Here is a 14,574-nt window from a genome sequence, read left to right on the forward strand (position 1 = left end):
GAAACCGCTTGTTCAGCTCTTATTATCGCTGTGAGAAGAACAAGTCTTGTAGTGAACAACAGTCTAAGTCATCAAAAGGTTATTATGCAGTATTCTATCACATGCAAACTTATATCATTAAAAGCTTATACTGACTACTAAGTACAATTTTCCATTGACATCTCCACAAACTCTAAATGTCATCACAGAATACATCTACAAATAGACAGTGATTATGTGGGAATGCTGTGGAAAAGCCATCGCTAGTGGGAAGAGCATTAGGAAAAACTTTCAGGTTAAAAAATTAAGCTTCCAGTCATTGAGTCAGCTATGGATCATATCAGAGACGTATTGAAGAAGAGGACCTTTGAACAGGATAAACATTCAAAGACATTACCAAATTCACAAAGGGATAGCGAGAAAAGGACTAAATGGAACAAAGGTTTGGCCTGATCAAATGCAGATTGTGTTCTCCATTAGTTATTCCTGTGACTTTCTGGATTCTTGTAACTAGCACAGAATGAATGTAAAAGTTAGGCTTGGCCGTGAGTTTGAAAAGTGAATACAACTCATGGTATCTTAAACTTTCAGTCTTTCTAGGAGCCTGCATGTGGTGACTAATGTGGTTCCAAAAAGGCATGAAAATGTACAGAAATAGATGCTTGCTTGTTCAGTGACCTCATTAAACACCTCCCAGCTGAGTTTTTGGTCTTTACCAGCACTGCATGATATCTATCTTGATCAATTCTGGCCCCAGCTGGAGTAAAATAAAACTAGTGACTGATGTCACAATGGCTACACCTTTTCTTCTATATGGTCTGTGGTTTTAACACTGACCTGTTATATATAATACGTCAGCACAACTCTGAGAAGTCCACATTTAGTTTGTGTTTTTGTCTTATGTTCACGGAGCTTGTCTAACAACCATGAAAAGGCATTAGCTTCCTTGTCAAAAACCCACAAGGACGCATAGTTCCCCAAGTATTCTTTCTAAAGATAAAAGTACTTTTCTACCATCATGGGTGAATGAGCATTTGAAGCGCTTTCTGCGATTGCTGGTTTTTCAGCATTTTTTTTAGTATCGGTTGGTGGTTTGGGAGCAGGGCGAGCAGGCTGAGGCCTCTTATAGCCCACAGGGGATCCACTGGAAGTCTGGTCACAAAAAAGAGGAAATGAATCAATACATACTTATTAGTATCTGCTATCTTTATGAGCCAATATGTGATTAAGTGAAAAAAAAGAGCTCAACTTACCACAGTAGGTGCTGTGCTTCCAGCCTTATTGGAGGACTCAGCTTTGTTGCTGGTGCTATTGGTTTGTTGATATAATTTCAACCTGGGTGCTGGTACAGGCTTGACTTTAATTTCTGGTTGAGCTTCATGTGTGTCATCAGGCTGTCAAAAATAGCAGCCAATTAGCATTTTGTTATCTGCTACCCCAGTGCCAAACAAGCAGGGACGCTGTGTAAAATGCAAATAAATGCAGAATGCAATGATTGAGAAATCTCATAAAGTCAAATTGTTTTCAAACTGTTTAAAACTGTCTAAACAGAGAAATATACCATTTTTAAGAAAAAAATTGCACCATGTTTTTTACCAGCTCCTCTTCTTCACATTCACACGTCTGCTAGACTTTTGGGAATGAAACGTTGTCTGACTGTAGGCAGGCAAGTTCACAACCAGGACTCTTCTACTACTAAGTCATGGTACACTATTAGATGCAATGTGTGGCTTAGCATTCTCTGCTGAAATGTCATGGAAACTCTAGATGGGAGCATATGTTGCTCTAAAACCTGTGCATCCCGTTCAGCATCGACGCTGTCCTTCTAAACGTGCAGACTGCCAATGCCATAGGCACTAATGCAACCCGTTAGAAATGCAGACTGTTGAACTGAGTGCTGATAACAAGGCGGATGGTTCTGTTCCTCTTCAGTCTGGGGAACACGACATCCACGTTATCCATAAAGAATTCCAAATTTCTATTCGTCTGACCACAAAAAGGTTTTCCACTTTGCCTCAGAGAAGACAGCAGCATGATAGTTTGCCCTCTTGTGAATAAAATATGGGTTCACGGATTTGCAAATCATTGCATTCTGTACAAGCAACAGTTTAATTACAAAAATATTGAGTTTAATTAAAGGAAAGCTGAAAGATTTGTTTATTCACATACAAGGCCTAAAATTCCATTTTTTATACTGCTATAAATGTTCAGAATTCTTCTAAAGAATAGATACAATGTTTAAATTAGAAGTGTGAACACCCAAAAAATAAAGACTCAGCAGTTCATGGACGCAGGAGGTTAATGTGAATCAGTTTTTACCAGTAAAGCGTCCGGGTCCTCGTAGATAGGCTGTTGGATTTCATCTGAGCTGGCTGACTCCATCGTGTCATTTGTCCTTCAGGGACTGGATGACTTTGGGGTTAAAAGTGTGACAGAAATGAAAAAAAAAAACCTCATTATTTTTGATAAGGGAAAAAGAATGCCTATTTGTTTAGTTGATTTGTCAGGAAAACACAACTTATAATTAGATGTTACAAGAAATTCTTCTGTTAACCAGGAACTGCTAGGAAGGGATTTTTTTTTACCTTTTTTTTTTTTAAGTTCAGTTTCTATACATTTTATCTCCTGACAATCTTTCAAAAACCTAACTTAATACCTTCCTTTCCCCAGCTCCACCTCTACAACATATAAGACTACACATGTGCATATGATAGTATGTGGCTGTCTATGGATTGGATTTTAGCAGCTATCATGGGCCAGTTATGCACTTATGGCCCTCTCCAGGATTATTGGTTTGTTGATATCTCAGGAAAACACACTTATAAGAACAGCAGTGAACCACTGAAGGCCTTCATTCTAGATTTAGCAAGAATCTTAAAGACACGTGTCAAGATTAGAGATGAAAAAGTTTGTTATGTCATATTTTTAAGGACCTGATGTTCAGCCACACCTGACACTGCCGTTAATAATGGCATTAGACATTATTTTAGATGATTTTCTCTGACTTTATTAGCTCTGTTTCAGGCAAAGCTATTTTCAAGTCCAGTCCAATGCAATCTCTACTTGCAACTGGCCATCTTTACAGACAAATTGCAGCAAACCGCGGCTTTCCTGTAATTATTTAATACTTTTATACTGTCTTCCTCAGCTAGACTATAAATACTTGTTTTGTTTTCTCATGGGTTATAGGAGAAAAGTTGGGTTATGCAGTTAAATGATCAGACTCGTGCAAGGAAAAAACAATACATGCCTAGAATGCAATGACAAGTTAGCTTATGTGTGACTTGCATCGCTGATAAAAACGAATGTGTCTTTCCTAACAGAAGCCTTTACAGGAAGCGTGCGACACCTGCAAACACATCTGCAGTCTGGTTAAAAAGATGTGTGAAATCTTCTTTGAATGAACAATTATGTTCCAAAACATAATTGGAACATGGGATCCAGTTATGTTTTACTATGTCTATTATATCTTACACTAAACTGAGTATTTAACTGTATAAGCTGCAGCATATAGGTGATAGCTCTTCAACTCATGCTCAAACTCTTGGTGATGGTGACATTTTCTTTGTAACATTATGTAGCTTTTAGGCCTTTTAATGTTCTATAATATTAATATTTTCTATAGAATATTCTTTTAATTCTATAAAAATAAAATAAATAAACACAAGAAAAGGCCATTCTTACCACCGTGCTCCTGTTTAGAAGGTAACTTTATCTGCTATTCCTTGTATTTTCCTTCATGACTCCAGTGTGTTAAAGGATTTTAACACACTGGATGCTGTACTGGTAGCACCTGTCGCGCCACAGTGCCTGCTCCTCCCACCAGCGTCATGATGGAGGCGCAAATATGTGGGTGGATCCAGTTTCTAGACAGATGAAAAATTGGATAGTAACCTAAAGACAACTTTCAAACCCGTTTGTGTGTGTGTGTGTGTTGGCCATTTTAGTTTGGTTTTTTTTTCCATGCCTGTATACCTGTCAGTCGATAACACACTTGTCTGTGCAGGGGATTTAATCTAAAACTTGTTTGACAGGCCAGCTGTGCACCTGCTTTGACAGCAACTGTTTCTCATGCTTCATCGTGGGATCTCTCAGATTTCTGCCAGTTTGGAGAATGACCGACCTAAGATCCTGTGGGTCTTTCAGATACAGATGGACAAAATGATGGTGGCTAACCAACCGGACATAGTGGTGGTAGACAAACAGGAGGTTCCAAATTACAGCAACATCAGGAAGAAGGAACACGAGAAGCTGGAGAAATACCAAGGCTCAGAGAAGACTGTGAAAAAATGTGGAGGGTGGTAATCGGAGCACTAGGTGCGGTGACTCCCAAACTAGGCGAGTGGCTCCGGCAGATCCCGGGAACAACATCAAAGATCTCTGTCCCGAAGAGCGCAGTCCTAGGAACAGCTAAGATACAGCGCGGGACCCTCAAGCTCCCACAACTCTGGTAGAGGACCTGAGCTTGAAGGATAGACCGCCCGCCGGGGCGAGAGCTGAATCATATATATATAAATTCCCCGCTCGCCCCTGTGGGCGGTTTAGCCTTCAAGCTCGGTGGTTTACCTTTTGATGTTGGGGATATTTTCTTGGCACACTTTGAGGCCCACAACACCAACTGAGCATCAGTTAAACTGAACAGCCTGAGTAGTGTGCTGACCATGTCCATCCCTTCTTCAACACAGTGTATCGATCATCTGATGTCTGTTTCCAGCTGAATATCTGTCATGAAGCTCAAATCAAATCATCACAAACTGGTTTCTTGAACATGACAATGAATTCACTGTACTTAAATGGCCTCAGCTGTCACTAGATATTAATCCAATAGCACATCTTTGGTTTATAGTGGAATGGGAAATTCACATCATGGACATACAGCTGGTAAATCTGCAGCAACTGTGTGATGCTGTCATGTTAATATAGACCAGAATCTCTGAGGAAGGTTTCCAGCACCTTGTTGAATGCATGAAAAATTAAGTTAACGCAAAAGGGGGTCCAAACTGATACTAGTGAGGTGTACCTAATAAAGTGGTTGGTGTTCTGTGTTTCCCTTTCTATATTGAGTTGTCTCTGGATGAGGTCTCTTTGTCTCCTGCACATTTCCCAGCCTCCCCTGGTTTTTGGACTGTTCACCTTAGGACTCGGGTTTAGATCACAGATTACAGCTACTTCCATTTTGTTATATAATTATCTGTCATATGACGTGCTGTTGGGCACTCTACACCACACATCATCACATCCCTGCCTATATAAACAGTAGGGATAAGTGTCTAATGCTACCCTTTTACTCCAATAATTACATGGATGTTTAATATATTTGAACATACCTAAAACAGTGTATCCAACCAACAATTTAGACTGTGAGGTAACAGTCCTAAGTGAAAACAAGCCAAAAGTGTGCATATTCATATTTGAGTAGGACTTTAAATGGTGAGCTTCTAAAAGCAGCGGTCAGTGATTTGGACACTGTGGAATGACTTTCTAAAAGTAGCAGAAGAAAAAAAATCGAGTCCTCGTGGCTTGGTTACTTCCCTATTTTATCAAAAACCACAGGTTGAATACTACTCGCCATGTCAAGCATTTGTAAAAACCAACTATCTTATAAACACCAGTGCCTTTACCAAAGATGCAACTGCAGCAGGAGCCCATGTTTTTGAAACTCAATTGACACACACATCTCTCTAATTCTATTTAGTCAGGTCTGTGTTTGAGGAGCCTCATCAAAAGTAGCCTTTCACCAACAGCCAGTAACAAACTGCATGTTTACAGATTATTCACCGAGCTTTTTGTGGGACGTTTTCCATTATTTTAACACATCTGTGCAATGCGCAGTGAGCAGAGTAGAACTCGTGATCCGTCACACACCTAGTGCGCCTGTTTGTAGCTCTGAGTGACGGCCGCACTCTTCAACCAATGGCAGCTTCCTTTTCATTACTGCCCTCCAACCGCGGAGCCGCAGAGCGGACAAAGTCGAGTGAGAGCGGATGTTATCGAAGTACTTTCACTCAGCTTTAGTGCGTCAGTTGAAGTAGACGGTTCCGCGTTTCTGCGTCCATTAGCCTCGGAAATTAAGTGGACTTTTACTCTGGAGGTCAGAAATGAGTCGACTGCAGATACTTTGTGTGGCCGGGGTGCTGCTGCTAGCACAATGCACCGCCATCCTGAGGTAAATAACATTTATCTGCCAGTAGTGATGTAACTTGCGCGTGCTACTATTGCTATCCGTCCCTCTGACTTTAGATAAGGATTCATGAATGCTCGCGTGCTGTTGTCCTTTCCGGTCTGAGGCAGCACCTGTCGCAGGTGTACTTAAAAATATTATTTGCTGCCAGTTTTGTCCACTTGAGAGGCTTCAGTGTGAGAAGGGTTTCCGTGTGGACAGCACCAGGAAGCTGCATCTTTGCGCGCGTGACTCGCGCGCGCATCCTTTAATTAAATCTCGTTTTGTTACGGCAGAGTTCCTCTTTATAAAACAAGGAGCCTGCGCCGCCTGATGAGCGATAATGGGTTGTCCGTGGATGAGCTGCGGGCTTTGGCGAAGAGCACCGGATCACCGGACAGCGCTCCATCCCCACAGCTGCCCGTGGAAAGGCTGACCAACTTCTTGGATGTATGTATCACCTGCAGGACACTTCAGTTAAAAGTTACAAATTAACAGTTCATGCATGAGCGTAAATACACCTAATGTTAGTGTGCAGGTCTTATTCAAGGGTCAATCGCATATTTTAACCTGTGAGAGAGAGATTTTAAATTAAGTAAATATTAGACTTAAGCACCTGTGATAACACATGTTTTCCCACCCTTTTCTTCTTTGCCCTGTATTTGAAATAACTTGGGGGATGGAAAAAAAAGTCTGAGATTAATGCTAAGATTAATTTTGTGCTGAGAACTAGTACAGCTGAAAGGCAAACTGTTATATTGGCAGTAACTCCTGCACGATCCTGCTTAACTTTGTCGGTACTGCATTGTTTCCCGGTTTTGTCTCCTCAGTCTCAGTACTATGGGATTATAAGTATTGGCACCCCACCACAGAACTTCACTGTGCTGTTTGACACTGGCTCCTCCAACCTGTGGGTCCCCTCCATTCACTGCTCCGTGTTGGATATTGCCTGCTGTGAGTTTGAATATTTATTTATTTGTTATTTTTGAAAAAAGAACTTCAGATTCAAAAGCTTTTAGTAACTTTAATGCCAAAGTTTGATGGGTTCTTTCTCTGCCCTGTGCACCACCTTTCCACAAGATTTTATGAAAATACACTGTGGTTTTTACATAGCACTCAACAGTCAGAGACAGAGTGCTATTGACTTATTGGAACCACATCCTCATTTAGATTTGACAGCATATGTGGTGGATAATGGCAGGGGCCTCTCAGGGGCCTGGGAGCAGCTCACTGGGCAGCTCCCCATGTATGCAGGAGTATGAAGTCCAACAAATCCATGAATTTTAAGTATGATTGATGGTTTTCTCTTATCAGGGTTTCATCACCGCTACAACTCAAAGAAGTCGAGCACATATGTCAAGAATGGCACAGAGTTCTCCATCCAGTATGGAACGGGCAGCTTGTCTGGCTTCATCAGCGGGGACAATGTCACTGTGAGTTTGAGAAACACTCAGTCACTATCACTAAGCTCTTTGTTTGACTGCATTTCTCAGTTTTGGTGATCACACCATTCCTGGCATTCCTTCGAAGCATTTATTGTGTATTGACCATTCCCTCTTATTCCTTTGGCATGGATTGCAGGTTGCAGGTCTGTCTGTGCCTGGGCAGCAGTTTGGAGAAGCGGTGAAGCAGCCCGGGATCACGTTTGCCCTTGCGCGATTCGATGGGGTGCTGGGCATGGGCTACCCCTCAATATCTGTAGCTGATGTCATGCCGGTGTTTGACACGGCCATGGCTGCCAAGCTACTCCCCCAGAACATTTTCTCTTTCTACATTAGCAGGTTGGTATGCAATTGACAGTTTAGCCTTACACTGCACACAACTGTGTGGAGAAGTCAGCTGTGAAAATGTGTTTGGTGTTTTTTGCTAACACGATGGCTTCTTTTTACTTTTACCTTCCACCAGAGACCCGACCGCAGAAGTAGGAGGGGAGCTGACGCTGGGAGGGACAGACCCGCAGTACTACACTGGAGACCTGCACTATGTTAATGTGACACGAAAGGCCTACTGGCAGATCGGGATGAACAGGTGAGAAGGAACCTGAGTGGCTTTGTTCTTAAAAGTTGAATAGTCCACATGACACATGACAGACTTTCTGTTCCCTGTTTGTCATGGATACTATCCGTGACGTCAAAGTGAGCGTGCATGCAGGAAAAAACCATTTCAGATTAGATTAGGTTAGATTGTTATTATTTCTGCCTACAGAAATATATGTTTCCATAGTGTGGATCTGAGCACATTAAATGCATTAAGGGTATAGGGAATAGAAGGGTGCAGGTGGGTAGCAACACAGTTTGCAGAGGGGCAGCAGCTGTGCGTAAGTTAAAGCAGTATAAGCAGTGTGACATATGTGAGATTTGCCAGTTGGATGTGTAGGCGGATGAAAGTTGGGTTTAATTGTGTGGTGAACAGCAGATAGTGAACATAAGCTCATGCCCCTTCTTTCTTGGTCCCACCATGCTGGTTCCTTCTTACCGTCCCCACAGAGTTGATGTTGGCAACCAGCTGACTCTTTGCAAAGCCGGTTGCCAGGCTATCGTTGACACAGGGACGTCCCTAATTACGGGTCCTAAGGAGGAAGTCAAGGCACTGCAGAAAGCCATTGGAGCGATCCCCCTGCTCATGGGAGAGGTAAAGATGAGTGTGTAATTACAAGCCACCCACTGCATCTTTCCACCTTGATTTTTAACTTAATTTTGACATACATTTTCTGTCCCCTTCAGGCCTTGATCGAGTGTAATAAGATTCCAACTCTCCCCGTTATCTCTTTCGACATTGGAGGAAAGACGTTCAACTTGACCGGAGAGGATTATGTCGTGAAGGTATTGACTTAAACCAATAAGAAGTGGTGTTTTTAAGTCATAATAAAATCTAATGACAGTTTTTGTAATTATTGCCCAAAAACTGTAAGAAACAATCATCAGTTGTCACATGTCCTTTAGTGGTAGTGAGGTCAAAGATGATGATTGCTGAGGGTAAGGAGTAAAATCTTTCCCCTTGTTTGCAGGAGTCTCAGCTGGGTGTGACTATCTGTCTGTCAGGCTTTATGGCCATGGATATCCCACCTCCTGCAGGACCCCTCTGGATCCTGGGAGATGTATTCATTGGGAAGTACTACACAGTGTTCGACAGGAATGCTGATCGCGTGGGGTTCGCCCCTACCAAGTAGACAATGAAACAGTGTAAGATATACTGCACTTCTCCTTTTTAACAGTAATTTCACTTTAAAAGTCCCGCAATGCAAAATTTCATCGACAGCCTTGCTTTATTTGATTTGCAGAGATATCTGACATTTGCATGCAGAAATGAGGTTTTCATGAATCACCAAATGATTTGCAGTGAGCTAATAGGGACGCTACATTAATGACCACAAATCAAAGGAGTGATGTGAACAAAGGGACTACTACAACCCATTTCTTACACTTGACTGTTTAAATACTTTTGATTTTTTTAGCTTTAACATATATTTTATAGAATACTATGCAAACCTGTGCATTTCAATGTCTTTGGATGGTTTAAATTTGTGTGATTTGAAGTGTGCGACACCTTTTGTACACAAAAAGCACAATAATATGAACAAAAGTACTGGGCTACCTACACATTACTCCTGCAGGAGCGGCTGGAAATCCATGCCATGAAGCTCCCAACATACAATTTTGGTGCCCATGTTAACGCCAGCAGAGGTTTGGACCTCTACAGTTACGGAGCCAGGAGAGCAATGGCAACTTTAATGCTGTCAGTGACCCCATCCTATAATTTTATATGGTTTGACTCTTTGTGGCTTGTTTTCTGAGGTATCTAAACATTTCCACTTTGCAATACCGCTTATAACTGATTGTAGAATATTTAGGAGGAAAGAATTCCCCAGGCTGCCTTGTTGCAATGGTAGCCATCCTATTACAGCACCATGCTTTAAGGTGGGGCCCACTACTGTTGTCCATACAGTGTATATGAGGATTTGTGTAACATGCATTTTTGAATTTGATTACTGACTTTTGACAAAATAAAACTTTAAAATAAATAAATATTTTGTCACTTTTTTTGGGAGACATGTTTATTAGTTGTAACCCATCAGTGTGGAACCACAATATGCTTTAAGTCAAAAACAACAGGGTGCAGAATGTCATTTTCATTTTTAATGTAGTATACAAAGAGCTGCACTGTTCAATGTTCAGCTTGGGGGGGAAAAAACAAAAAAAAAAAAAAAAAACAGCTGGGAAAAGTACATAGCATGCAACATGGTTTATGGCTAATATGCACTCCACAAGGTAGAGGTAGTGATCTACTTTGGGTTTTGTTTACAACATTACAAATGTGGCACAGTGACTCCCCTAGTCGTTTATAGCATAAACTGGGTCAGCAAAGGAAGACACTTAATTTGCAGAGAAAGAAGATCTACTGTAGTCATTTTTTTGTCCACACATCCAGATCAAAGCACTTAATGAAGCACAACAAGGAGTACATTACATGTTGAACCTGCACCAGTGCAAATAAATATGAAGCTCTTTTTGGTTACAAATGTACAATAAATACAAAAATATTTATTTCCCCCCCCCGTTACTGTTATCATCATCATCACCATGTAAGTGGTTATTAACTCGACGCATAACGGAACTATAAACGACCCCTCCATTATGTACACAATACAAATAGTGGGATGGGGACTGAGGGGACACTTACTCCATATCACTGCATTTTCTTCACTCTAAGGCTAAAAGTGACGGCAGACAGCGGTCATGTGATTATTTGGATGACATATTTTGAATACTGTTTTTGAGACTACTTGTCAGTGAGGCAGCTATAATAGTTACTCTACCGGTCACCTGACCATGAACTGATAGAATAATTTCACTTTAGAAACCCTGGCTATTACAGCTGCTGTTACATAACTGAAGATCTATGGGTAGATCCCTGTGCATCAGATCATGAGCCAAAACATTAGCACCTGTAATCTAGTCAAATATAGGACGATCTGACAGGCACACAGATCTGTTATGTGTCACAGCGGCAGTACTGATAAACAGTAGTCGTCCTCTTGACCTGCTTGATGTGGACTTGCGCTGCTCTAATCTGTGTCTGGCAACTTACACAACAGACTGGCACCGACAAGTTAATCAGGGTTTATATGCAAGCACACAAAGACAACAGGCTCTACTCTGACTGTGATCTGAGGCTTCAGTTAATACTGAGACTAATACACCAAAAGGACAAACAAAACCCCCTGCGGGTTAAAACCATGTTTGTTGTTCTTTAACTCTCAAATTGCACGGGGACAACGGCGGAAAAACTGCCAACACAAAAGAACCATCTTGCTACTAAAGACACGGAGGCCCAGATGGAGCAAGTGAATGCAACACATACTGGATATAGTTTAGAGCAATAGCAGGAAATTAAAGCAAAGGCCAAGAGATACAGCGCTTTCAGTCCTCCTGAATGCCTAACATTGTTCCAAATTTACAGCAGGACACTAGTAATGAGAGAAAATGAACAAAATTAGGATTAAAGCATATCAGACCTGTGGATTAAAGCAGCAAACATGAGTCTGGAGATGAGCAAAAGCAAACAAAGAGCAACTTTGTATTCAATCATCACATGAATCCTCTTTTTTACTTCTCCTTTTGGGGAATTTCATCAACCAGCGACTCCCCAGAAATGTCCTCTTTCTATTTATAGTAAACTTTAAATCAGTTACCTTGGTTGAACGGTGTGGAGCAAGACATGGACATACAACTCTGTATTTAAACCTGTTCCATATTAACACATGCAAGCAGCAGACGTTCCAAACACACACTTAATGACTGTTTTCACATACCCGAGGTAACGTAAAGCATACAATAAAAAAAGCAGCCACTGTATTAATGAAGATTCCTCGCAGATGTCATTCAGGATGATTAACGATTTATTAACTTTTGAGTTGGCATACACACACGCAGCATTACACTCTGTTCTTTGAATCAAATCCCAAAAACTGAGTTAGCAATCGGTTCATGTAACCCTGACCTGCATCGGACATCAAGTCTTCTGCAGGAACTCAACACTCGACCATAATGGTGCATCCATTCTTAACTTCATTAACACAATGGCCTTAGTGAGAGCCATCAGCACCAAAAAACCACCTCTGTTCTCTGAGATCAAAATAATATTTGGATCACAACGATACGTCTTTAATGTTAACATATCCCCAACATTTGAGTAACTGCTACTGTGTGTACGGGCCTCTGCATGTAGAGGAGGCCATGACTAATCAAGAGAGCATGTGTTGCACAAGAGAGGATTATTCCATGCACATGTTTTTATTCCCTCAACCTCGTCACAGCTCAGCGTTACCATTCAGAGGTGTGGTGGCTGTGCTGCAGTTCTCAGCAGTCCCCCGGGATCAGACAGCGCACAGTAGAGGGTATACCCTAGCTCGTCCACTTCTTGATCAGTCAGCTCACAAAACAAGTTCACTTTAGGGCTAAGGGCACACGGCAGCTTCCCAGCCTCCAAGTGCCCCACTAGCGCTCGTAGCAGCTGAAGGAAGCGGTCGGCCAGCGCTTCCTGAGTCCAGTCACCTTCTTTTTCACTGAGCAACAGGATGGTATTAGTGAGCTGGCTGGAGTTGAGCTTGTGAAGGGCAGGGTTGAGCTTGCACACAGCCTTCGCCACTTTGAGGCAGGTGCAGCGGCAGCCGCCATCCTCCTGATCTAGTGCCCTGAGCCGCGCGGTCTCGGCCACGCGGAAGCTCTGCCGCCACAGGTTTTCGTGGCGCTCTGCAGCAAACCGGTGCGGTTTGGCAATCAGTGAGGTTCCATCCTCCATCACGAGCAAAGGCAAGAAGTCCACATACAGCTTCCTGTCCGTCTCGTACTGTACCTCCAGAGTCAGCGTTTCGGCGGGAACCACGGGACGGATGATATAGTCGAGGACACTCCCTATAGCTGGCCAGTTAATAGAACCTGCAACAAGCTTCTCAAAGACTTCAAGCACTGATTTCGGGGAGAGATAACCTCCGACCATGCATCGGTCCCAATAGCTGCTGCTCCGAGGGAAATATTCCAAATTCTCCCTACGGACAAGCCAGAAACCTGGGACATTCATGATCGTGTCCTCTCCGGGGATGGACGACCACAGATTCTTCTCCAAGACAAGAGGCACCATGAGCTGGGCGTGGTCGGCTGTTACAACCTTGGAGGCAGAACAGGGGAGAATGGTTTCCAATTAAATGAATGTGTCATTATGAAAAAAAACAATCCCAAAAATAAGCGCTCTTACCTGAAGGTCATCGTACAGACTGCCACTGAGGTACATCTCTCTGAGCGGCATGTCAGGCAGTTTGGCATGAAGAAACACTCTGAGCTCAGCGCAGATGTCCAGCGCCGCCCTCCTGGCCATGGCCTGCTCCTCAGCAGGGATGTTGACATTATTTTGGTAGAATTCCCACAGGTGTTCTTGCAAAGACAGACGCATCCGGGCCCGCATCATATCCGACCGGGTGGCATCGCTTCTTCCCACAGCAGCTCGACCCACAGCCCTTCGCAGACAGTCTGGGAAGAAAACAAGTTACAGATGCGTTGTTTTAATAAGTGCAGCAGGATTTTGTGAGATTTCCTCATCTGCGCTTTCAGGAGGAAGCGATGGGTAAAAGTGTAATAGGATGGGAGTGGCACGGTTATGTTCCCTAAATATTCTAATATGACAGAACTAACTCTACGAAGACTAACTGAAGGGGCTTCTACAGTTTCTATAACATTACAATTAAAGATTAGTATAAAACAGCTGGGTATCTAAACTTAAACGAGCCAGCACCCACTGTAAAGGAAGAGCAAGAATCCTCCAAACAGGCTGTCTGTCAGCAGATTAAACAAAAACATTTAAAAAAAAGATGAGAGCTGGCCGATAGTCTACCTCATATATAAGTTATAAATTAAAGGACAATTTGCTTCCCCTCACCTGGTTCAAAAGCATGTGAAGAAGTGGGCAGAGACTGCAGCGACCTGCTAACTGTGGACTTCATGTCATGGTTTAAAACCCTCGGGGACGACCCCATCCAGGCAGGCTCCTCCCAGCTTCTCTTTCCTGTCTGCTCCATCTTTGTGGGGCTGGTGGGAGCACTTATGGCACGATCATACATCTGCACATAAAATTCATTGTATTGGTATTAGTTAGTCCACCACCCCCCACCACCACCACACACACACACTTTTCATGATAGTACTCACTCTTTTGACGGCTAGTGTTGCAATGCCAAGCATGGCTGCCCCTCCCACCCCCAGCACAAGTTTGGCATTTGAAAGCATGAAGTCAATAGCTGTTCCAATCCCATTATCATCCTTCTTTCCTTTTCGGTCTCCGTTCACCCCCGCCATCCTGGCACTGGGAAAAAAAAGAAAAAAAGAAAAAGAAGTGGAGTCAGGATGCCTAGGGTGGGAAGAGCCAAGAAATCAGTGGATAGC

The 14,574-nt window shown here is 42.6% G+C and overlaps 3 protein-coding genes across 3 annotated transcripts in view; 1 reads left to right on the forward strand and 2 right to left on the reverse strand.

The window, feature by feature from the left end:
- LOC102297687 (formin-like protein 7) overlaps positions 1 to 4,312 on the reverse strand; it is a 9,815-nt gene extending 5,503 nt beyond the window's left edge. The window contains exons 1-4 of the mRNA XM_042213657.1: positions 3,664 to 4,312; positions 2,299 to 2,391; positions 1,233 to 1,373; positions 994 to 1,131 (exon numbers count right to left, since the gene is read on the reverse strand). Coding sequence (XP_042069591.1) covers positions 994 to 1,131; positions 1,233 to 1,373; positions 2,299 to 2,361 — 342 coding nt within the window. The 5' untranslated portion in view covers positions 2,362 to 2,391; positions 3,664 to 4,312. The remainder of the gene's footprint in view (positions 1 to 993; positions 1,132 to 1,232; positions 1,374 to 2,298; positions 2,392 to 3,663) is intronic.
- A 1,636-nt stretch (positions 4,313 to 5,948) lies between these two features.
- On the forward strand, positions 5,949 to 10,164 carry napsa (napsin A aspartic peptidase). Its single transcript, XM_005946184.3, has 9 exons — positions 5,949 to 6,145; positions 6,436 to 6,589; positions 6,970 to 7,093; positions 7,454 to 7,572; positions 7,721 to 7,920; positions 8,045 to 8,167; positions 8,626 to 8,770; positions 8,863 to 8,961; positions 9,147 to 10,164. The coding sequence occupies exons 1-9, from the start codon at positions 6,078 to 6,080 to the stop codon at positions 9,306 to 9,308; spliced, it is 1,194 nt and encodes a 397-aa protein (XP_005946246.1). The 5' UTR covers positions 5,949 to 6,077; the 3' UTR covers positions 9,309 to 10,164.
- Positions 10,165 to 10,255: 91 nt separating this feature from the next.
- On the reverse strand, positions 10,256 to 14,487 carry mief1 (mitochondrial elongation factor 1). Its single transcript, XM_005946183.3, has 4 exons — positions 14,341 to 14,487; positions 14,072 to 14,252; positions 13,394 to 13,665; positions 10,256 to 13,306 (listed from the first exon to the last, which is right to left on the reverse strand). The coding sequence occupies exons 1-4, from the start codon at positions 14,485 to 14,487 to the stop codon at positions 12,470 to 12,472; spliced, it is 1,437 nt and encodes a 478-aa protein (XP_005946245.1). The 3' UTR covers positions 10,256 to 12,469.
- Positions 14,488 to 14,574: the final 87 nt, after the last annotated feature.

This window comes from Haplochromis burtoni, unplaced genomic scaffold (genome assembly GCF_018398535.1).
Source record: "Haplochromis burtoni strain Fernald_Lab_line unplaced genomic scaffold, NCSU_Asbu1 Contig_464, whole genome shotgun sequence".
NCBI classification, from domain to species: domain Eukaryota; kingdom Metazoa; phylum Chordata; class Actinopteri; order Cichliformes; family Cichlidae; genus Haplochromis; species Haplochromis burtoni.

What these genes read in the sequence shown, in the direction of transcription:
- napsa (XM_005946184.3), top strand. Translation starts at nt 6,078, where the DNA reads ATGAGTCGACTGCAGATACTTTGTGTGGCCGGGGTGCTGCTGCTAGCA. An exon ending in TTCTCTTTCTACATTAGCAG is followed by an intron (nt 7,921 to 8,044) that starts GTTGGTATGCAA and finishes ACCTTCCACCAG; the next exon opens with AGACCCGACCGCAGAAGTAG. An exon ending in TGGCAGATCGGGATGAACAG is followed by an intron (nt 8,168 to 8,625) that starts GTGAGAAGGAAC and finishes CCGTCCCCACAG; the next exon opens with AGTTGATGTTGGCAACCAGC.
- mief1 (XM_005946183.3), bottom strand. Translation starts at nt 14,487, where the DNA reads ATGGCGGGGGTGAACGGAGACCGAAAAGGAAAGAAGGATGATAATGGG. An exon ending in TTCACATGCTTTTGAACCAG is followed by an intron (nt 13,666 to 14,071) that starts GTGAGGGGAAGC and finishes TTTTCTTCCCAG; the next exon opens with ACTGTCTGCGAAGGGCTGTG. An exon ending in GTCTGTACGATGACCTTCAG is followed by an intron (nt 13,307 to 13,393) that starts GTAAGAGCGCTT and finishes TCTGCCTCCAAG; the next exon opens with GTTGTAACAGCCGACCACGC.